A 24,010-nucleotide genomic window follows, 5' to 3' on the forward strand; every position below is an offset into this window, starting at 1 on the left:
CAAAAACATCATTTAATCAGGCATAAAAGGGTGTTAGCTATATCTCACTGGCTCCTGTACAAAAAGGTGGTAATGCTGCTCATGTACTGTTAAGCTTTCTACTTTATGATACATTTATTAAAGGGCCAGTGTGTAAAATGGGTTGAAAACAGTGACATCAGTGGTCGGAAAAAGGCCCGTTTATTTGAGCACTCCAGAAACTCCGGTAACACTCCACTCCGTCCCAAACTCTGACTCTTCTAGCGTAACAGACACACTCCATAACTTTACACACATACTCGTTTACCATACCGAGTGGGGACCCCCCTCCCCTCTCCACTCCACCAATCTCCAGCCCGCACACTGACTGACAGCGTAGCCTGTAAACAGAGCTCAGCTGTTTATTTAGCCTAGCCATATCTCCGGACTATAGTAGCTGCAATGGACGACTTTGAACGCGATTTTGAAGAGTTTCTTGTAGCGGACACAGACCCAGAGCCATACCTGTTTGAGCCGGAGCATACAGATGAGGAACTCCATGTGTTTGATGCTGAGTGGGCGAGAAGAGAGGCTGAATGCACAGAATGGGATTCGGTGCTACTGCTACCATTGTTGGGGAGATATATCATCAGGAGGGAAAGCGCCGCAGAGAGTGCATCACAAGGAGTGAAGTTGCGTCTTCTTTTCCTCGCAGATGACGGTTCGGGTTCATTCTCTCCTGCTGCGTGGTAAGTGTGGTCCATTTGCAAACTTTATAACTAAAATAACTTTTCACTACTCTCTATCCACGAACTACTACGAACACTCTGCTGTTTCCTCCTCCTTCTTCCTTCCTCCCGCTGTCTTCGTTGGTTCATTTATACACGCGAAACGCGTTCTCTGGCTGGCTGGATTGTCCGCTCGGGCTGCCGTACATACATGGCGGCGCAAGATGGCGACCTCTCTAAAGCAAGGCCCTTGCTCTATATATATATATATATATATATATATATATATATATATATATATAACTTGAATAATATTACATACATTGAAAAGCATCGCATTTTATGTCTCCATCTAATGGTGGACCATAATGATAAGAGTATACATGCGTAATATGATGTTAATTCCACTACAGAAGAGACATGATGATCACAAAAATTAGGTGGAGAAAAAAGTGGATATATCGATATAAGTATTGGTTATCGGCTAAATAAGTTATTATATGTCAGCATATCAGATATCGGTACAAAAATCCAATATCATGTATTCCTACTATTTAAGAGAAAATTCAGTCGCTGGGAGGATGGTCCATTACAAGGTTTAGTGCTGACCTATACAGTCTATGGTGCTGACAAGTAAAAAAGAAAACCCCCAAAATAAGGTTTTGTCCCAATTCCCAAGAATGAATGTGCACTATGAGCCTCCATAACAGCAATACAGTAACAACAGATTATTTAATGTAGAACTCACACGGGAGATATTTTTCATATCTGTGTAATATGAAATGATAGTTACTGTTAGTCACTGTGAGATATTTGTTTGTCAGTCACAGGTGCTGCTGTTAATTTGATTATTACAGAGATAAAATCGCAAACAAAAAAAGAAGGGAAATGGACTGCACTTGTATAGCACCTTTCTAGCTTTTACACTACACACTGGTGGCTGAGATGACTCAATAAACATTCACAAGCTCCACCACTGATGGACCAGCCATCAGGAGAGATTTGGGGTTCAGTATTTGGGCCAAGGACACTTTGACGTGCAGACTGGAGGAGCTGGGGATCGAGCGGCCAAACTACCGACTAAATGAAACAGACAATTCATGTATTAATAAATGAAGTTTATGTTACAGGATAAAAATAGGAATTCCTAAAAATAGGAATGTTTCAATTTACACTTTGAATCTGTCTGAAATCAACATTGCTTTGTCACCAAAGGGTACAATGTGACAATGACAGATGAAGGTATCCAGACACACAGTGTAAAACTCTGACAGCAGGAATGGGAAAAGTACTTAATGGCCTTCAGAGATCCTCCTATCAGCTGAATGGAAATCTACCAGCATCTAAAACACACACACACACACACACACACACACACACACACACACACACACACACACACTGTGCTCAGTGTGCACATGAGCTGTGATCGGGTTTATTATTGACCTGGACATCACAGATGACTCACACTGAAGACTACAGATCATAGAGCTCTGCTTCTGTCTGGGTGCAGGGAACTTTTCATTAACTGAGTACTAAACATTTAACATACCAGCTGCTAAAACTAGCCTCTAGTGCATAATGACTAGTACTGATAAATGTGTTTGATGGGTGTGTAGCTCTGCTTCAAGAAAACAGAACCTGCGTCACGTGTGACATGTAGAATTTTTCCGCTTTGTTCAGAGGCGGTGTCACATGGGAAATATTCCAATTTAATTTGTAATATGTCTTTATTACCTCTGTATCGTCACATGGCTGCATGAGAATTTGAGACTCAGTGAAAATAGAGGAAGTGAGTCATCGCTGTGTTATGGGCTCTCAAGGACAGGAGGGTGGAGCAGGCAGAGAGGAAAAAAACAACAACTGGCAGGCTTCAGTTCTTCATTTACCGTTAATTTCACTTATTTTGTTCAGTCTGGTTTTCATGACACGTCATAATCCCAGGAGTAGAATGGTCCATGTGCGACACATGGTAAACTGTTAGTGTTCCCCTGTGGACTGGAGCTGAGGTAAGAGAGGCGCAGTGAGCTGCTGTGGAGGAGGAATGTCTTACGTGTTAGACTGCACACACAATCTGGTTCAAGATCAGAAAAGAATCCTCCTCACAGTCATACACACACACACACACACAAACTGCTTGCTGGAGCTGTAATTCAAAGGAAAAGTGTGTCAAATGTGCAGATAAAAGTGAACGCAATCTCATGAGAGTTTGAACATGTCACTATACAGTCCTTTTTTTATTAGCTCTATCTCTGATGGACAAAACCAGTCGTTTCACAGCGAACATAACATCTCTGCAAATAGGGGAAATAAAGCGTGTGTATATGCGTGTCTAGGTGGAGCCATGCAGACTGAGCTGCAGGGAGCACGTCTTATCACACATGCGCTGCTAGAATTATCTAGAAAAAAGCAGGGCAAATATGTCAGTAGGTATTTATCAGGAATAAACTGATAGCCTTAACTTATATAAATATGTGGGAAAACACAGTTATCATCCAGACATGTATAAACTGGTTTAGTTCTATCTATCTACTATCCAACCCAATCACCAGAATAAATGTTGGCATTGTATTTTTCAACAGACCACAGATATGATGCATTTGCACATCGTTTATATATTATTAGGTATGTTAAAACTTTGCATTTCACCAACTATGGTTAAGGTGTAGTTATGATTAGGTACAAAAACCACTTTGTTATTAGGATAAGATCATGTTTCAGCTTAGAATTTCCAGTTTGGGGGCACAGGTCTGGTTAGAAATAGTGTCGCTCACCAGACCTTTCTCAAGGAAAGAAAGGTCTGGCTGGGCCGACTCTCACTTTGAGATTGGAGAAAAAAACACCCCGGCTGCTTCTTTCAACCAATCACAGTCGTTCTGGGCGGTGCCACAGCAACAGTGCACTTGCAAAAATATTGCCGGGGGGAAACAGGTTTTGGTGTATCACGCCCACAAAAATATCACCTACAGGGCGCGAACCATGGCAGAAAAATGGCTACATCCCCGCAAGATCAGACACCGCAAAAGTTAGTAAAGGACGTGTTGAAAACAGTTGAACTGCTACACAACCAGAGGTGGTAGGGCGGGATTTCAGCGGGTGGCTCATTCCGCCCAATGAGAGGCTGATCTCTGCAGTGAACTTCCGCCCGCTCAGACTATGCCGGAAATGGCAGTGATACCTTGGTAAAAAAAAACGACAACTTTTCATGTCATTTTCCTGTAGGGATGTTCCTAATGACTAAGTTATGTGACATTTGTACAGAAGTTTAAACTACGACTAGTCAGCTAATCTATTAATAAGAAGACACTCAGAGAACAGTCCAAATTGAGCACATTTTAAATTAAGTTTAAAGGTTATGCGTTTCAACATTGTCCGGAAAAAAAAAATATTGCATCTATCCATAGACTATAAACAATGGACATAGCAACTGTGATGTTGCCCAGTGGTTTGTGGACTGCCGTTTTGAGGCCTTGAGTTTGGCATTTGGGCTGTTGCCAACTTGGTTTTTTGGAGCCAGTAGTGACCATATTTGGACGAGAGGCTGGCACTGTGCAGGAGCAAGGGGTGGATCTGACTCAGAGTGAAGCTGCCGGTTGTGACACCAAGCAGCCCTGCCATTAAATGTGCATAGCTTTAGGCCTCACTAAACAGGTGAGTTATCCAAAATGAAACCCCTGTACAGTTGTCATGAATGCTGAAATTAGCTATAGAGACCAAAATCTTTTCTGTACTGGCTGTAAACATGTTTATTTCTGCTGTAAAGTTGGGCACTTAAATATGGAGTCTATGAGGATTAACTCTGTTTTGGAACCAGCCTCAAGTGGAGTTTTAGTATTAGAGGAACTGCAGTATTTGTTACTTCCACACTGGCTTCGTTTCTCAGCCTCAGAGTGTTTATTTCAAGGGCCACTTAAAATCATTAATCACATTTTTCAGTCACCAAATCACTGAAATGTGTGGCCCTTTGCACCATGCATTGTGAACACTGCACACTATCTGACAAAACATGACAACTCACAAAATAAAAGTTAACAAATAACATTTATTGAAAACAATATGCTTTAGGAAGATAAATCTTAAAGAATCATGTCTGATTATTACAGTGGCACTTGATGTGCATAGTAAACAGCCTGTCCTATGGTAAAAAACATTTTTAAAAAAATCAGCCATCAGAATCTGTATTATGTAATTTAAATGTGTACATAATATAAATAATAATATTTTAATATTAAGTTCAAGCAACAAATAATTCTGGTGCGAGAGTACCAATGATTAATTGACTTTTTGACTAAATGTGCATATCCCTATCATCCTTGCAGGAAAAGCACACCATCCATGCTTTTATGTAGGTGACTTCTAGCCAGTGGCATTAATTGGTAACAGTGGGCCCCAGTGCATGCTATTGTAACAGGCCCTAGTGCATGTTAGTTACTATTTATGCACCCAAACTAGTGACTGTGTAATCCTAGCATCTTTTCATGTGATCAAATGGAGTCTTTACATTGTATAATAGCAACATACATATTACCTATAAATCATCGTAGCATATATGGAAATAACAATAAAAAGAAAATAAGGAATTATTTCTTTAATTGAATAGTTTTTTAAAGCTTATTTATAGTTTATGTAGAATAAGCATATATTTTATAACAAATTTTGTTGTAGATTGCTACTGACTATTAATGATAGGTTTACCTTTCCAAAGGCATATTTAGCCTGGCAAATTGTACTTTTTTTTTTTTTTTTTTTTTTTTAAATGTATTTAATGAGAGTCCTTCTTTAAACATAGGACTATATCTAAGGTGTCATCTGAATTACTCACAAGGCCCTGTTCTCCACCCTGCATATTGTTCGAGAGCCCACTCTCTATGGAGCCCCCACCTCATGGGCCCCAGTGCAACCACCCTGCCTGCACTGTCTCAATTTACGCCCCTGCCTCTGGCTCTCCTGATGGAATGTGTGTGTCATGTAGGCTTAGTGCTTTGCAGCTGCCCCGATTCAATTCTGCCTTTCACTAAAGGCAAAAATGCCCCACAAAATATAATAAATAAAAAACAAACAAACAAAACAAAAAACACACACATTTGGAGCCAATGTATGAATGAGCCCTGAGTGACCGCTGCTTTCCAACTTGGAAATATGCCAGTGTTTAAAGAATAACTCTCACTAAAATATAAAGAGTGCTGTTTGCTATATACGCCCTTGAAATAGACAAACCCATCTCCATCACAATTTTGCAAAATAGTCAGTAGCATCTGGAACAAAATGATATGCTTATTCCGAATAAACTAGCATAAACTAGTAAACATGTTAATTTAATTAATAATTTCTTAAGCTCTGGTATTTTTTGTCATATTCAGATATGCAATTATGATTGTTGGACAATATGTATGTTGATGTTATCTAATATAATGTCTCTGATCATGTGACAAGATGATATGTGCACAATAGCATGCACTGGGGCCCATCGTAATAGCGTGCACCGGGGCCCGTTGCAACTACCTTATGCCACTGGTACAAATGAAATATATCTGTGGTTTGCAAAAATTAACAATGGCAACATTTTCTTGTGGGGACTGGGCTGATCTATATACCTGTCTGTGTAAGTATACTGTTTGTGCATGTGTATCTATCAGAGAGTGGTCTGTCTGGAGATAATATACTGTACCTCAGGATATTCAACTGTAATAATAATAATAATAATAATAATGATGTATTTTATTTATAGGTGCCTTTTAAAGCGCTAAAGGACACCTTACAAGACACAGTTAAAAAAACAAGCAGCAATGTATCCATAGATCATAAAGTCCAACAATTATACAATTATACAGTAATATACAATGATAAGTTAATAAAATAACTAGACAAATCTAGACTAATAATAAAAATTAAGTATAAAATCATCATAAAGTCATCATCAGTGCAAGTCTTGGTATGTGTGTCACCATTAAATCAGACAGAATATGCCAGCTTGAAAAAGTTTGTTTTCAGATTCAATATTGTGAATATTATGGGGGAGAGAGTTCCAGAAGCGAGGGGCAGAATGGCTGAAGGCTCTCCAATCCATGGTAGTCCAGCAGGCAGATGGTGATGTGAGTTGTATTGCAGAAGAGGATCTAAGAGTATGGGAGGGTGTGTAGATATGAAGGAGTTCAAACTAATATGCTGCAGAAATCACAGATAGTGAGTTTTGAATAATCAATAATATGATTACTGGCTTCACTTTATTCAGATTGACATATGTGATTCCCTGCACTATTAAGTAATTATAAAGTGTCACTAAAAGCTCTGCTTTAACTAAAACATAACACTAGGGCATTATAGTTTATGTGTGAGTTAGCTACATGAGTTATAGGTCAGAGCAGATGTTATATTAAAGACATGAGAAATAATCTTTGCTTAAGATTAAGGTTAATGTTGGAGTGTGATGAAATGTAAAAAGACCCAACCAAACAAACATGTAATAAGTCTTTGTCGAGCTTGTGTTTTCTGCCTGCTTATTGTTCAGTACCAATGCAACCATGCTGCATCCCCCCCCCCTCCCCCCCCCAAAAAAATCAAACATATTATGTAACTGTTTGTTTGCCCTTAAAAATATACTGAGCGACAGTCAATGATATTCAGTATAATGGAAGGAAAAGACAAAAAGTAAAAATGCTGAAACATAAACATCTTTTTATTTCAGTTTATTTCATGCAAAGTTACAAATATAGAAACCGTGTATGTCACATCAAATATTACATAATGTGCTTGTTTTAGGGGTGTGTGGTTACTGCACGGCCTAGAACTGCTGTTCATTTTGCTTCTGCCACAGATGTCTGCACCCCTGGCACTCCTTCATTTTGACAACCTGTGAGTGAAAGCCCTTCACACAGTGTGTAAACAGGCAGCTGCAGAGTTACATGAAGAATCAACAGAGGGAGGGCGTTGGCCACAGGCTGCAGGAATCCTGGCCTCTCATGCTACTAGAAGACCCTGAGCTCTGCTGGAGAGATAACAAGACTACTCCATAATAAATAAGGTGGGACACTCCAGAGTAGCAGTAGGTTTACACTGCTTTTCTGCTTGTAGAAAAGCTATGCAGACCTTACTTCAGCAAAGGATGATTTTTCTCCCACTTGGCACAGAACTGGTAGACCATTATACTGCAGAATGTGTTTGCACTGGCATTTATCTCACTCTCCACAAGGCTCAGTGGCTCAGTGATCTCCAAATCAGGTCAGGAATATCTGCCAGCACAGCAGCAGAGCCCCAGACCTGTTTAGTTTGAGTCTCATTTGGTCTAAAGCTCTTCTAGTGCCCCCAACAGGCTGCTGTGGTCATCAGTGCTCAGAAACAAACAGCACACTGAGGAGCAGACTTCAGTGGGAGAGGGGGCTGGGGAACATTTTCTGATCTGCTGCAGGCACAGTAGAGGGCGCTGTTTTCTGCCCTCACAGTGACTTACAGAGACACATTAAGCAACCCACATGTTTTTTGTGGTCTGTTGGCAGTGTGGCATGCAGGGGATCTGGATTCAGCCTCCCATCTTCTCTCTCTCTCTCTCTCTCTGTGTTTGTGTCTGTGTGAATGATGTGCTTCAGTTTAGCTTTGTGCGTTTGTGTAACCTGTCCTCTTTCCAGGTTACATGGTGAAGAGGAGGAGGTGTGGCTCAGGCGCTGGGTGTTTACCGACACCAGGAAGTAGCTTAACATCCCCCTGGATCCATTCTCTTTGTAAATATTTATATTCTATGTATCATTTTATCACATGGATTGATTACGTTGTAATTTTATTATGTTGTCTGTCCATCCTGGGAAATGAATCCCTCCTCAGTTGCTCTGTCTGAGGCTTCTGCTTGAGTTTTTCTTATCTGAAGCGAGGATCTGAGGACAGAGGGTGTCATATGCTGTTCATATTGTAAAGCTGTTCTACCATATTCTAATTTAATAAATACTTCATGAACATAGCTGAGTTTTAACTTTGACATTTTCCTGACAGAATGAACCCCAACCTCCCCTGAGCTCACAGTATTTAATGTAGTGTCTTTTGTTTTTCTCTCTTACTCATCATGTCTGCCTCTGACTTGTCGTCATACACAGGTCTTCCTGTGGTGAGGAAGATAAAGAGGATAAAAATAATGCTGTGCTGCAAACCAGTAAAGGATTAGTCCTTTAGTTGCTTTGTATTAGATCAGTCCCCCTGCCACTCAAAGATGTGTTACACTCACTATCTCTTCACTTGAATGTTTGAGCTTCACTGTGTAGAGTTTGACACTAGAAGGCTGTTTTAACGTTTATCTGCTGAAAGTTTCTCTGAGCTCACCTTAAATTTGAGTTTAAGGTGTTTACCCATGTGATATTACAATGAGGTTAAAAGTCAATCATGGTTCAACATTCTTACTATAATGATGGAAACTCTGTCTGTGGGTGTGTGTTTGTTCCACATTTTTCTCCTCACTGACTTGGTCAATCCATGTGAAATTTGGCACAGTGGTTGAGGGTCATGGGAGGATGCGAATGAAGCAATATTACATCAATTGGCCAAATTAGCCACCGACTGAAATTGCAAACTTTGAATGGGCAAATCTCATGCCCTGTAGAGACATGAAACTTTGCCCAGAGATGCCTCTCCTCATGAGGAACAAATTTGCCTCAAGAACCCATAACTTCTGGTTATATAGATTTTCCGCCATTTTGAATTTTTTGAAAAACACTTAAAATCGATCTCTTCCTAGGAAGTTTGACCGAGCTGCATGAAACTCGGTGAACATAATCTAGGGACCAATATCTAAAGTTCCCTCTTGGCAAAACTTACTAAAACTGAGCTTCTATAAGGCAATGAATATTGCGGAGGGCGTGGCTCATCACATAAAGGTGTATAACATCTCAAGGGTTTCACCCATCACCACGCAACTTTGTAGGCATATGACCACACATAATCTGAGGGAACCCCTCCATTATTGACCCCATCAAACAAAATGGGGGCGCTAGAGAGCTAATTTCTTATCTAGGCCTAACCGCCATATCAATTTTTACTAAACTAGGTAGATATGTAGAACAGGACACCTCAAGGTGACTGGAGAAATTTAACTCTAACTGGCAACTGGGTGGCGCTATAACAACAGAAAAATGCTTAAAAATGGCTAAAATGCGACCGATCGCTGTGGCTCCCCCTGTGGCCCAATGCTGTTGCTTTTTCTTCTTATTTCTGGTATGACTAAATCATGGTATGGTATGCTGTACATAATCATGGAAACTGTCAGTGTGTCATTCTGTCAGTCACTCATTCTGTCTGTCCCATGTTTTTCAACTCACTGACGTGGTCAATCTATGTAAACTGCACATAGGCATTTAGGATTGGCATAGGTAGAAGGTGACAAAGCTACCAATGGGTATGGACACTTAAATGTGTGATGTAGACACTTGAAGCCTCCATTGCATGACTGCAGAGTTTTATCTTTTCATCTTGTGTCTGTAGTTTAAATACTGAAACAATTAATGTTTGCATTTCGAAAGATTCTGGATTTTTTTTTATTTATCTGAGACTGGATTTTTTTTTTTTTTTTGCCAACAACCACTTCTCTTTAGAACAAATGTAGTTTGTAAACTGTCCACAAGAGGGTGTCAGCAGCCAGAGGATAAACTTGACCTGATAACCTATGGATATACTGTATAAAGACAAAAGCGGATAAAGTCATAACCCAGCAGTTACACGCAAGAAGAAGACATGTTGTGTCCTGCAGTTTCATTTAATGAAAAGTTAAATTAATTAAAATGTATATCCATAGCCCTTTAATGCCCTCATTAAGAAACTTGCAGTAGAAATATTTTTGTATTTTTTATTTCCTTGGGGCAATAATAAACTAAATCAGTGTTCATTTTTTAACAGACCCCATAGTTTTTTTTGTTTTGTTTAAACAGAAAATTAAAAATTACTAATCATGTACTGTAATAATGCTTATAATATGCTATAATACCAATATATATATCAATTTGTGATCATGGAATTAGTAGTATTACCAGTACTAGTATTATTTTTACATATGTAGGCCTATTCAACATATATTTACCATTACAGTACTTTGAAAGCATCTCAGAAATTGTGAAAAAAATCACATTGATATGTATATTTTTTTTTCATTAAATATACAATGGAATAACATTAAATATATGGTATTAAAAGCAGTGAATATTCATCCTTTTTATTTCATGAAAACAGTGAATTTATTATCTTAGCATCATTACCTTCACTATAAAAGGATACTTCAATTCATTTGTTTGAGTATGGCTTTAGACAGTTAAAAACATACATAGAAAAGTATTTCAGCATATATACATAATCATATAACATTAAACATATCATTTAACAGCAAGGTATGATCAGGAGTATCTTTATTTTGTAAGAAATAGTCAATTTTAGTTACATTAGCTTATCTTCACTATAAAAGGCCAAATCAGCTGTTTGGTAGAGCATGTTCGTGTCACCAAAGAACAGCAAACCTTAACACTTTTATAGTGGTTTAAAAAAGCTGATATTTGGACAATTATGGCTGCATTTTATTAGTCATTCAATGCTGCTTAAAACAGCTGTCAGTCAGTGTTAATTTAGCCAGTCATCTTCCTCATAGGTGACGGGGGAGGGGTCTCAGTCAATGACCATGTTAGATTTCCAGAAGTGTAGCTGCTATTTTAAATTTATTTTGCAATATGTTGACAACAATATTAACATTAACAGGTAATACAGCAACCAGACAACACTAGACTATAACGCTATCTACAAAATTGTAATTTTAATTTTGAAGCTCAAGCTAATGTTAGCAAACGTTAACCTCAGATGCCTTAATACCACCAAAGTTAATAAGTTGGTTAAGTAACTGTTACTACAACAAATTACATGTTTATGTTAATGTAACATTTGCTAATATTAACTTCTGTCCATTATAAGATAGTTTATCTATATAGATAGATACTAGCTAACAGTTAAACAATCCAAGTCAGGTCAAGCAAATCACCAGGATGACTGCAGAAGAGCAATGAAGAGGTCCCACATATTCCACCCAGCTGAGTTGGTCAGTGTGTGTGAAATGTAATTTGTCATCAAGCATACTACCGTTACTATTGATACTACCTTGTTACTATCAACTGTCTGATTTTACATAATGTATTGTACGTATGTATGTATGTATGGCTTGAATGTTCCCATTCAGGATAATGAATCTAAGAATTATGTGAAGAAGCTGGAGGTCAGTTCAAAACCATAACAGCATGAGGAATTATTGATTAATAGCACTTATTATCACAAGTATTTTACTACTGTACTATGGAAATACAGGAAAGGGTAGGACTACTCAAGGCAATACAGAGGTGCAAAGTAGAGCATTCTGCACTGATAGACTTTATCATCCGAAGCACTTCACTGACACACCTTGAACTGAGTATATTAATGCACTAAAAGCAGTAACAGTATGTCTGCAATGTTTTTACATTTGCAGTCTTGAATAATCTAGTAACTGGACAATACAAACCCACAACTTAAAATCATGACATAACTGTTTTCACAAAGAACTATACAAAGAGTCAAAAAAAAAAACCTAGCACTAACCAAAGCAAAAAACCCCCAATTTATTAGTAAACATCCAAACACCACAAAGAAATAACAGATGCCACTGCACATTATTTGGTGGACATGATGCCTATGAATACAGGGAGCAGAAAGGGCTTTGTGAGTCTGATAAACAAATTGGACCGAAGATACTAAATTCCATCACAGTATTATTTTTTCCCAAGTCGCCATTTCACAAATGTACGACACATGTTGAATGACGGTGAAGTTGAGTACTATGCAAGTACTATGGACAGTGTCCGAAATTAACTTTTTGACTGACAAGCCAAGAGAATTGGTAGATGAAAAAATCTTCTGGCCAAGCAAATTTTTACTGACCAAAATAATAAATTGCCTTTTTGTGACACGTGTATATTTGTTTCAGTACATTTCATTGAGATAGAAGGTTGGATCCAAACTTAAAGTAGAGGCCAAAATTACAAAATTGCAAAATTACTTTATTATACTAGTGGTTCCTAATCTTTTCTATAATTGAGAAACTGGCGACCCCTGACTAACGTATCTTATGGATATTTGATATTATATTCAATTCATAACATTTACAGCACAGAACAACTGACGGCAATAACAGCCAGAAGTCTGTGCAAAATGAGCGATTAGGATGAATGTTGAGCAGATTATTTCCTGTGAATATTTATATTATTTTATTATAAAGTTATTTTCAGTAACTTTTGATACAATTCTGTATGTCTAGGTTTTCTTAAGGCACAGATATTTCTTAGGTGTTGGATCAGGCTGTATGTCAGTCTGTCCTCCACCCTTATTCATGACAGGCTGGCATGCATCCCCTCCATACTGTTTCTCATAGAGCACTAAAGGACAAGACGGGCAGCTCTTTTTTGAACAAGCTGGATTTTATTATGCCTGGACAGGTCGCCTATTGCAGGGCTGCAGAAGGACATAAAATATTTTTATTTTACAGATAGAGATAGTCTGTAGTGTTTTTCACACTTCAGTCACACAGTGCAGACCAATTAGTAGGCTATAACCTCTGTTTTGTTTTTTGTTAAGCTGCAGGTGGTTTTGATGCATCCACTCTCTGATATCATTTAGGCAATTATGGAGGGGAGTGAGTCTATTGCAATCATTAGGAATGATGGATATGTACAGCTGGGTGTCATCGGCATAACAGTGATAAGACACGTTATGTTTTTGCAGTATGTGACCCAATTGAAGTATGTAGAGTGAAAAGAGAACTGGAACCAAAATAGAAACTTGTGGCACTCCACAAGTAATGTGAGCCAAAGAGGACAAGGAGCTGCCAAGCATTTACTCAGTAATAGGGATGTAACGATATGGAAAATTTGATATCTCGATCATAGTAACCAAATTATCACGGTAAACGATAATATCGCAATATTTTTTTAAGCGCTGTAAAATGTCCAAAAAATAGATATATTGAAATAACTTAACTAAATCTTGTAACTTCCTTATCGTACTAAAATGTTAACAGCCAAAATCTTATATTAAAATGAAACTTTCACATTAAAGGGGCAAGGGATTGGCACAGCAACAGAAAATTGTATATTAAATGAACAAAATATGTTAACAAATTACAGGAACAAAGCCTATTTGTCTGGTGCACTTTAACAGTAAGCAAAATATGTAAACAATTTATATATTAATTATTTATTAGCACAAGAGGAAAAATATATATAAAACAAAACAATGCAAGAGTAGAACAAAAAACATACAATATATAGAACAGATATCACAAATGTGCAGGAGAAACCAAAAAAACCCAAAGGGCAATGGTCATCATTACACAGAATAATTCACACATTAGAAGTGTGCATGTGAGCGAAAGCCTGTATGAGAAAAGGAGTGCATGTTCTCGTGTGTGTGTGTGTTAGGTCAAGACTGTAAGAAGTGAATTTAATTAACCTTATAAAACCAAGAGCCCCCATTAAGGCTCTCGGTCAAAGGTTAACACGGCAGCGTTTTATGTTGTTTCCTTGAGCTTATGTCGAGAAAGCATAACTGGCCGTCTATATCGATTCTAGCTCGCCATACAATAACCATAATCGTAGTGATTCAATCATAGTTGATCTCAATTAGCGTTACGTTACGTCGGATTATATTCTGTCGGCTCCGCTCAGTGTTTTTAGCTCCGTTTCATTTTGAAACACTTAGCAACATAGCTGCTAATACGGCTATATAGGCTGATTAAAAAATTGAAAGTTATGGGGTGTGGATTCAATCAGGGGAATTAAGTCACCTTCACTTGGACAGGTTTCAGTTAACAGAAAGAAATCAATATTGTTTGAACTGATGATATCATGACAGATTAAGATTTTTGTTCAAGAGGGACCTTATAGAAGACCAAAGCTGGTCTTGCAATCATAGCCCCTGCTATTGCATAAAAAAGGTATATCAAATACATACAGTATGTATTTAATAGAGATGTGCAGAGACTTCATTATCTGTATCTGTATTTGTATCTGTTCAACCAGCAAAATTATCTGTATCTGTATTTGTATTGGGATAAATGCAGGAAGTGGGCATGGTCTACACCGGAAGTTGTGTTACATTGTATTTTCTAACTTTATATTCACTGGCAATGCAATTTCTGAGCATTCAAATCATCACATTTATTTTATATTGGCATATAATAAGTTCTGAAATATATTTCCATATTCTCATACTTCACTTTTCAATAATAATAATAATAAAAATTATCTGTTTTGAATTTGGAATAGTTTACATAAGACATAGTTTATATAAGAATACACATTGGGCCTAGTGGTCTACAATTAGACACAAAGGATGTCTTTAGTCCACTGGCTTTTGTAGTTGGGTCGCCTGGCACGCTTAGCTGAGTTCATCCGATGAACTCAGCTAAATTTTAAAAATCTAATTCATGGTGAAGGGTCATGCATCTTCCACCAGTCACTTCGAAAAGCTCAAGGAAAAATATTTGTGGCTACAGGGGGGATCAAAATAAAATAAATAAATAAAATAAAAATCAACCAGCCAACATCCTCCTCTGATAAGTTAAGAACAGTCCCTTCAGTGCGGTGAGGTTTGTGGACCGTTACCTGCCACATAGAGAGAAATGTGAGCGACTAGTATCTCCTCTGACATGTCACATACCTGTGTGCCGCCATGGCTCAGCTGTTCATGTACTTCTGGGCAGTCATGACACCGACGAAGAGGAAATTATTGGACCTGGAGCCGGGCGTAGTGGCCATAGTGCTCCGCCGTATTCCTGTCTGTGACCCCCGTTCAACCCACAACCAGCAGGATTCGCCTTTCGTTCTGCTGCTGGTTGAAATCTGTACTCGCACAGCGTGCTCCTGAATGATTTATTTTGCTTGCACAAAACTATTTTTAGTCGCAAATGCAAGTTTTTCATTGGTTGTCTTGTAGTAGGCAGGTTGATAGGCCAAGGCATTGGAATTTCCATGTGCGCCTTAATGTTGTTTTCATTACAGGGATAATGGAAAGTACCAATGGGGCATGATCAGAGATGATAATATTCTGTATTTGACAATCAATAACATTCTTAAGCATATGATTTGAAATGACAAAATGATCAATTCTAGAGTAGGAATTATGTGCTTTTGAATAGAAAGTATATTCTCTAGTGTCTGTATTCAATGTACGCCACACATCAACTAAACCCAACAAACTGAGAAATTCATTAAAAGCAGTAAAGAGGGGCCTATCAGAGGGATGAGGACAACTAGATCAACCTCATTCAAATGTGTTTCTTGAATCATAGCAATATCACAACCAATGGATTTCAAATGCATCAGAATTTTATACCTTTTCACCTTATTTTGTATACCATTCACATTCCATGAAATTAAATGAACATTACTCAAAACCATTTACTTAACTCTAAAGGACTAGAGGACATAATTATGGATGAAAGAGAAACATAGCCTATCTAGTCTGCTATTATCAATGCCAATGGGAGTAGGGGGTAAACAAAAAAAGAAACAAAAAAATGAGTGCATAGTGCATACGAAACTACAAAAAAGACAATGTAAAAAGGCAATACGACGAAAAGTACATTGAGAAAGAGAAGGTAAGGTAAGGTAACTTTATTTGTACCCAAAGGTAGATTTGGTTCACAGTTTAAGTGATGATTTGGCTTCATCCACACAAAACAGACAAACAGGTCAGACACAGTAACATAGTAACAATAAAAAGGTAAAGTGTCATCAGTGCGTCAATTCAAAGTGCAGGATTAAAAAGGGCATGTAAAAACATTATAATACCCAAAATATGAATGAATGAATGAATATGAATATGAAAGGTCCATCTCTGTCCGTAAAGAAAATAAAAAAGAAGAGCTGGTGATCAGATGCATGGAGGTAATCCAGTCATTCAGGATGACATATTCAGCTGTCTGGCCATTAACCAAATTTTATATAGCCTACTCATTGGGAGTTAAATTAAAGTACAGCTTACATATAAAACCCAATTTCAACAACAGCCATACCCGTTTTCAGTTAACTTAGAAAAAACGTCATGGAAAAGCTAAAATTGTCTATAAGTGAAAAACAAAACAAAAAAGTAGGCTATAGATAGTGACTGTGAATAGCGGCTATATTCATTATCCACCAAGAAAGTTATGAGTATGCGTGTGTGTGACTGTGCGTCAGTATGTGTGTAGTGTGGGTGGAGAGTGAGAGGCACAAAGGCCCACTTACATTTCATGTCTTGTGGTGAAGTCATTTTCCAAAGAGGTCAGGTCTTTTTTCCTTGAGAGCTTTCTCAGCTTCCTTATGTTCTTTGAATACATGTATGTAGCCTACTACAGTGCTTGCACAGCAGTTTGTCACTCACAGATTGGGCAAGATCACAATATAGAATGGAATACAGTAGCTCTTGAACTTTGCCATATTCATACAATATTTTTTCTCTAGGTTCCATCTTTAGTACCCAATCATGTTTAACTGTACTGTAAGTACTGAGCATAATTGCATAACTCTGTGGATATTGTGACATTGATCTCATCCTAAAGCCCTTTTCACACAGAGCACGCAAAGTGCAGACCTCTGCCAATTAACCCATTCATTGTGTATGTGCTACCGCGTAAAATCGCACTCTGTGTGAAAGAGGCTCACATCGCCACTTTGTCAGTGGACCTTCACATCTACATATTATGCACTAGGTATCCTCCTGCATCTGCTGTTGACATTCCATGGGATGTCAACTAAAGCACACTGTTAGGTTTAGAAACAAACATCATGGTTCAGTGACAGGTGACTCCTGGCCACGTTATGAACTGACGCTGCCTGTCCGTGTATCATACTGTCACGACAGGTGCCATGCACTATAACATCACATCGCAAAAAGTTCCATCCAGCTGCGTTACAAAGTGACGCTGCTCGGCGGCATATCATACCACTGCGAAAGGTGGCTTTTGGCATCAGGTGTCTGACACTGAAATCACTGACAGTACTTGATTACTTCAGAATGAGAACGGGCTGGACATTGGCAATAAATCAAACCTTGATTTGCCTATGATGAGTGAGTGTTTTTCATTGGTTGTCTTGTAGTAGGCAGGTAGATAGGCCAAGGCATTGTAATTTCTGAAACTATGTATCATTATCAAAGGTATTTCTAAAAGACTGGAAGTCACTGACCAAGCACGAGTATACGTCAACTTCGGTATAAGACTGGGTTGTTATTAACTGACACTGCCTGTCCAGGTATCGTACTACCTTGACAGGTACCATCTGGCTGACCGACAGCATATCATAACACTGTGAAGATTTGAGTTCGGCCAAGTTACAAACTGATGCCGAAATCAAAAAATACAAACTAATGAAAAAGATCTACTTCAATCCTGATTATCTGTATTAAAGGCCAGTACTCTACTGCACAGCTATCTGTGCTGGAGTAGTATCAGGGGAAATATCAGTAGAGGGAGGGAAACCTGTGACGTAAATAGTCATTGTACACACTTTTCCAATAGAACAGAAGACAGTGTAAATGCACCGCAGGGACCTTAAAAAGGCTAGTATTGTACACACTCCATGTCTGTCCATACACCTCCATGTTTGTCCCTGCACTTAAGGCACTGGGGAGAGGTGTTCTTCCACTCCTCAGCCCAGATCCTTCCCACAAGGCTCCAGCAGCAGGAGGAAAACATGGGCAGAGTCATTGTATCTTATAAAAACAAACATGTAAATGGGAAATATGTTGAAAAATACTGATTGATATTACGGACTGTATTTTTGAAGTATACATTCAAACTGGGATAAACACTGTTTGTCCACACCAAAAACAATATGATGTAGGCACGGACTTTTCCAGTCACCTCTCCAGCAGCTCCACTAAATATGCAAAATAATGTCTATTTTGAGAGTCTTGGTAGTGCTTTTTGTGGTTGGTGCTGGATGGTGGTGGCGTGTAGCTGTGAGATGCTCATCAGGAAATCAACTTACTAGTCTGTAAACTCTCCTCCTTCAACTCTGCTAGCTGGCCAGGTCAAGGTTTTCAAAAGTAAACATCAGTAAACATCGAGTAAAAGATTAAGGAGAGGGTCACCAGCTACAATCCTGACCACATGAACAACCAAAACCATCTCCACGTCCATCTCTGAATCTAAATCTACAAGCCCTGAATCCAGAAACGTAAATGTAAATAAAACAGAATGCACTGACTTGAAAATCCTATTCAACCTACTGTATATTCAATTGAATACAGTACAAAGACAAGATACTGAATGTTTAAACTGATAAACCTTTTTTTTTTTTTTTGTAAATATAGACTCATTCTGAGGCCCTGTCTATACGTATCCAGATATTTTTCTAAAGGGATATTTTCCTCGTACGTCCACATGCAAACTGAATTTTAGGTCACTATAATGGATATTATTTTGAACACCCTCTAACATGAAGATTTATCAAAACTCTGGTTACTTTTTATCTGTGTGAACGTGTAAAACTGAGAGATTGAAAAACGATGATGTATCTTCTCAAATCACGCATGCCCACTGTTGATTTGTGCAATGAGCAAAAGCTAGAAACAGCAATAACAGTGGCGTACTACTGCTCTGCTAATATTTTGTAAGCAATGCTTGGTCTAATTACTACCTTACACTTAAACTCACCACTTCACGAATGAATGGAGACATCTGCTGCACCAAGAGTTTTTGCTCCACCTAAGTGTCTGGACTTCAAAGTCCACTAGAACTGACGGTTTTGGATCAATACTGGTCGAACCAGCAGATGGTGGGTCACTTTCCAGAGTGGGATTGTTTTTGATGATAACTGTTGTATAACGGACGCTGACATTTTGAATGGTTCACGGCCAATTCTGCGCGCCTAGAAAGAGGAGCAGGAGACGTTTTTTCTCGAGGTAAGCACAACACAGTTCATTCGCTCTGTCCACTGAACAAAGCCAGCCAGAGCCACGTTAGCTTGCAGAGCTACATTAGCTTGCGGAACCACGTTAGCTCTTCACTAGTGAATTTTTCTCAGCTGAGAAATACTGATGGGTTTCTTCGAGCAGAGGAGTTAAAGTCTGTCGCTAACTTGGATATTGTATGTCGCTATGGCTTTTTTGAAGAAAAGAAAAGTCAGTAAATTAGTCTGAAAAAGCTAAGTTGTAACTGAAGCTAGCTAACTACAGGCTAAAGAAATGTTTAGCTGTAATTTCTGTGGCAAGTTGCTTAAGACACTGAAGACACTAAAAAAAAAAAGAAGTCACACCAGCATCCTCTGATAGGTAGAGAACAGTCCTTATGGATTTTTTTTAAATCAAAAAGAGAAGTAGGCTACAATTGGATAACTAAATGTATGGGGTTTAGGGGAAGGGATCTCTGCTGTGGATATATCCTCCATTGGCGTATTAAAAACAGTGTTCTATGACAGATTCTTATAAAATAGCAATGGAACAAACTAGTGTAATCACTAAAACACATCACTGGATAAAATGTCATATCAGCGCAGTGAACTAAAGCCATCTAGTGTAGTACAGTACAGTAGTGATGAGACCGCAGCGGAATGCCAGAGGAGGCTCACAGAGTTGCCTCCAGTCCCATAGGTAACAGAGAACAGAGGAGGGGGAGGAAGGAGGGTGTGTGGGGGGAGAGGAGTCTGGAGAGGCAGAGAAGAGGAGTGATGAGGAGCATGAGGTCTGGAAAGACAGAGCAGAGGAAAGAATAGGTGGAGGAGCAGGAGTGGGGATTCAAGTGGCGCATCTTTGCTCTCAGCATCCAGGGTCCCTGGACTGTCTTATGGGTCTCGGTGGGCCGCCGTCCGCGCCAGGTGGACTGGCAGCGGGGCGGCTCCGGACTCTGGCGCAGGTTACGCCGCTGGACGCAGTGACAGAGAAAACCCGCGGCGGCCACTGAGGGACACAACTGACATTTTTGGCTGTCACAGTGAAGCAGCATGCCAGCGATCACTCACACCGACCGCGGGGTGTGAGGAAGAGGGGGAGAGAGGCTATGGACATGCAGGGGGATGACTCGCTGTTGAAGAACCGGACGGTACACGGGCCGGAGCCGAGCCAGGGGGCAGCGCGCCCTGCATGGGCAATCACGGCGCTGGCGAGCGTGCTGATCTTCACCACTGTGGTGGATATCCTGGGAAACCTGCTGGTTATCGTGTCTGTGCTTAGGAACCGCAAACTAAGAAATGCGGGTAAGAAAGCTATTTTTTACACGGTTTAGTAGGTACTGACGCGGGCGTGTGTGTGTGTGTGTGTGTGTGTGTGTGTGTGTGTGTGTGTGTGTGGGTGTGTGTGTGTAAACGAGAGAGAAACAGCGGAGCATGGAGCACAGATGTGCGGTGAAATGACATTTAGAGGTGAGCCGAGCTGGGCTTTTAACACATCCACAACAGTCGAATAACCGTCAGTGTGTTGGCAGTGAAGGTATGTCCTGTCTGGAGCCACAATAATACCAGGACAGCTGACATCACATGGTGTTTGATAAAGAGAAAAACGTTTGTAGTGCCTTCATGTTAATGGGCAGAGAATGAATGAAGAACATCACACGTGAATGAATCCTGCAGAAATGAATGAGTTTTGATTCACTGTCACTGGTTCACTGAATGAGTTGTTTTCATCTGTCTGCCTCCTCCATCTCTGTCTCACCAAACTTGTCAGTCAAATGGATCCATTACCATTCCATACAATACTTGTAGGCTCAGTGGAGCAGTGGATCTGCCCCAGCAGATTGATAGCTTCACTAAAATAAGTGTGGTTTATTATGTCATAGTTAAGAAGAAAGATTTTAGCCAGGTTAATGCAGCTTGCAGCTTTGAGAAACAGCTTGCATCCTGTCTTGTTTTGAGATAGACTGAGGTTAGGGTGAGGTTTAAATAACTGTAGACCAGGGAATGAATGTCCAAAGGGAAAGTAGGCTATTGTTAACCAATGTGTGTAAGTATCGTGTTCAATTCATCATGATATTTTATATGTTACTGCTGCTGTGTTGCTCTACACTGACAACATTAAAATGTAAACATTAGATTAAAAAACCCTTTTGTTGATATGAAAGAGTTAAAACATTAGCCTCATGTAGGACCTATTGTTCTCTTATACTTCCCATTTACTTATCACAGATAACTTTGTCTGGACGGACAATGAGGTGGAGTTGCTACAGTAACAGATCTACACTTTGCTGGAAAAGCGTTGATAAATTCAACAGGGTGAGCAGCACAAACAGAGCTCGGCATTGTTGTTATGATGGTCGACTTTCTTGCACGTGCCTAGTGACTGAAACCATAATGCGCATGTGCGTAAAATCTCTGTTTTCAGAGGAGCTGTATATTGCAAGTTTACATGACAACGGAGACGGTGCCGTTTCCAAAAAATTGCACTCTGGAACCCGTTTTCAAAATGTTGCGTTTTCAGGTTCCCATAATGCCGCTGTCGTGTAAACGATCAGCCAAAAGGCAACTAAAGTTTACCGTTTTCAGTTGAAATTGTAGTATAAACGGGACCTTAGTAAAGCAGTTTCACATTACAAATTACTGTAACTGCCATGCTGCTCATTTCATTTAGGATTTAACTAATGCAAAAATGTGAATGGCCCTATTTGGAGCCAGTATTTAGTTTGTCCCTTCTGGGTTACTGTACAAAAATCGTGGCAGCACAACATGGCAATCTCTCCATACACAGAGACCTGTTCCCTATGTAGATATAAATGGCTCATTCTAAGGTAACAAAACACAACAACTCTTATTTTCAGGTGATTATACACCAAGGAAAACATACACATTTTATTATATGCCATCTCTGCCAATATATCCCCCTAAATCCTACACACTGGACCTTTAACAGATTTTTTTTTTCAGCAAAAAAGCATGAGCTTTTCTATTTTCCATGAATGATTAACTCATATGAATATATAAAGTGATGCTTTAAAACACATTGGATATATATTTTGTATTGTATTTGTCATCATGCATCAAAATATCCTCAGTTTCTGAAGTATCTTCTGAAAATACTGTTCTCATTTGTGTTTCCATGTTTTTTTGCATCAGCCACTGTACTTCGCAGCCCCACTGCTAGGAGAGCATTAAAAAACATGGATTTTTTAATGTGAAAATGCTCTATGCAGTGTTTTTACTAGATCACCCGGTCCATTTGTTTTGGAGAGGAATAGACCTCTACTGATGATTGGCTCCTGAACGTCTGGATCTTAAGCTTTAAGAGAAAAAAGGTGAACACACATTAGCGACTGCTTGGATAGTGGCTTGTCTCAGACTAGTCTCTTATACAGACGCCAATGACGTCAGCACGCTGGCTGACTCTGTCGCCTGTGGACATTCCCATAGGAAAGTTGTAATAGAACTAGCGCTGGCTCCCAGCGGCAGTGATGTGATTGGATCCAAATCCGCGTACTTCCGTACTTCCTCAACCAACAGCTGATTAGCTTTGCCTTACACCCGTCTACACCGGAACTGTTCCCCGAATTGTTGTCCGTAGTACAACAGAAAAGGAAGTGTTCAGTGCATTGCAAGAAGAGATTAAAATGGATATGATTTCATTTGATTCAGCTGTATTGCAGAGCTGCAACATCCACAAGATTGGAGAAATTAAGGATTTACAGCGTGCCATACCTATGGTCTGGATATCCCCACCCATACCTATTACAAAACGAAAGATGAATGTCCCCAGACTCCCATTCCGAGGTAATGGAGGCTGGTCATGCGAGACTAGTCTCAGACATGCCAAACAGTGTTGGAAAAAGACTGATTTGTAACATTAAACTGCTTTATTAAATGTTTTTACCTGTTTAAATCATCTGATCTGTGTGTTTTGAAGAGGAGGAGACCTCTGCAGATAATTCGGCACCCAATAAAAACCTCCTGAACAATGAACACTGAAAGAATTCTAACCAGGAGAAGTTTCAGCTTGTTGCATTTGGCGATCCTCCCTGCTTGATGCCAGTAAATCCTCCTAAATCTTAAAAACCAAACCTTTAATGGAGGGCATTAAAGTAAACTCCAGAGGGACACCAAAAATGTTAGGATAACATCTTGGTGTCCCTAAATATCCAAACAATAATCCATAGTAATTTGGCGAGTAGCTGTTGAGAAAACGGTGTTTGGCGGGCAGACCTATGTGCCCCTGCATGGGCCAAGCCTACAACATAGCAAAATGGACTTTTCATTCCAGTGCTTTAGATGTTCTAATTAGAAATACAAGATTAGATATGATACACAAAGGGTTACTTTCCTCTGTCTCGTCCAAATAATCTGCTTGTGAGAGCTTTGTGGCAGATTGACAGAAATGCCAGCAGA

The 24,010-nt window shown here is 39.3% G+C and overlaps 1 protein-coding gene and 1 long non-coding RNA gene across 2 annotated transcripts in view; both read left to right on the plus strand.

Annotated features, from left to right (window-relative positions):
* Positions 1-2,478: 2,478 nt before the first annotated feature.
* LOC125888980 (uncharacterized) lies at positions 2,479-10,780 on the plus strand. The gene is made up of 3 exons (XR_007449389.1): positions 2,479-2,695; positions 7,501-7,707; positions 8,270-10,780. It is a non-coding gene; the product is annotated as an uncharacterized LOC125888980 (long non-coding RNA).
* Positions 10,781-20,372: 9,592 nt separating this feature from the next.
* Positions 20,373-24,010, plus strand: part of LOC125888977 (melatonin receptor type 1B-B-like) — a 145,355-nt gene continuing 141,717 nt past the window's right edge. The window contains exon 1 of the mRNA XM_049576641.1: positions 20,373-20,899. Within this exon, the coding sequence (XP_049432598.1) occupies positions 20,704-20,899 (196 nt within the window). The 5' untranslated portion in view covers positions 20,373-20,703. The remainder of the gene's footprint in view (positions 20,900-24,010) is intronic.

Source organism: Epinephelus fuscoguttatus, linkage group LG5 (genome assembly GCF_011397635.1).
Source record: "Epinephelus fuscoguttatus linkage group LG5, E.fuscoguttatus.final_Chr_v1".
Classification (NCBI taxonomy): domain Eukaryota; kingdom Metazoa; phylum Chordata; class Actinopteri; order Perciformes; family Serranidae; genus Epinephelus; species Epinephelus fuscoguttatus.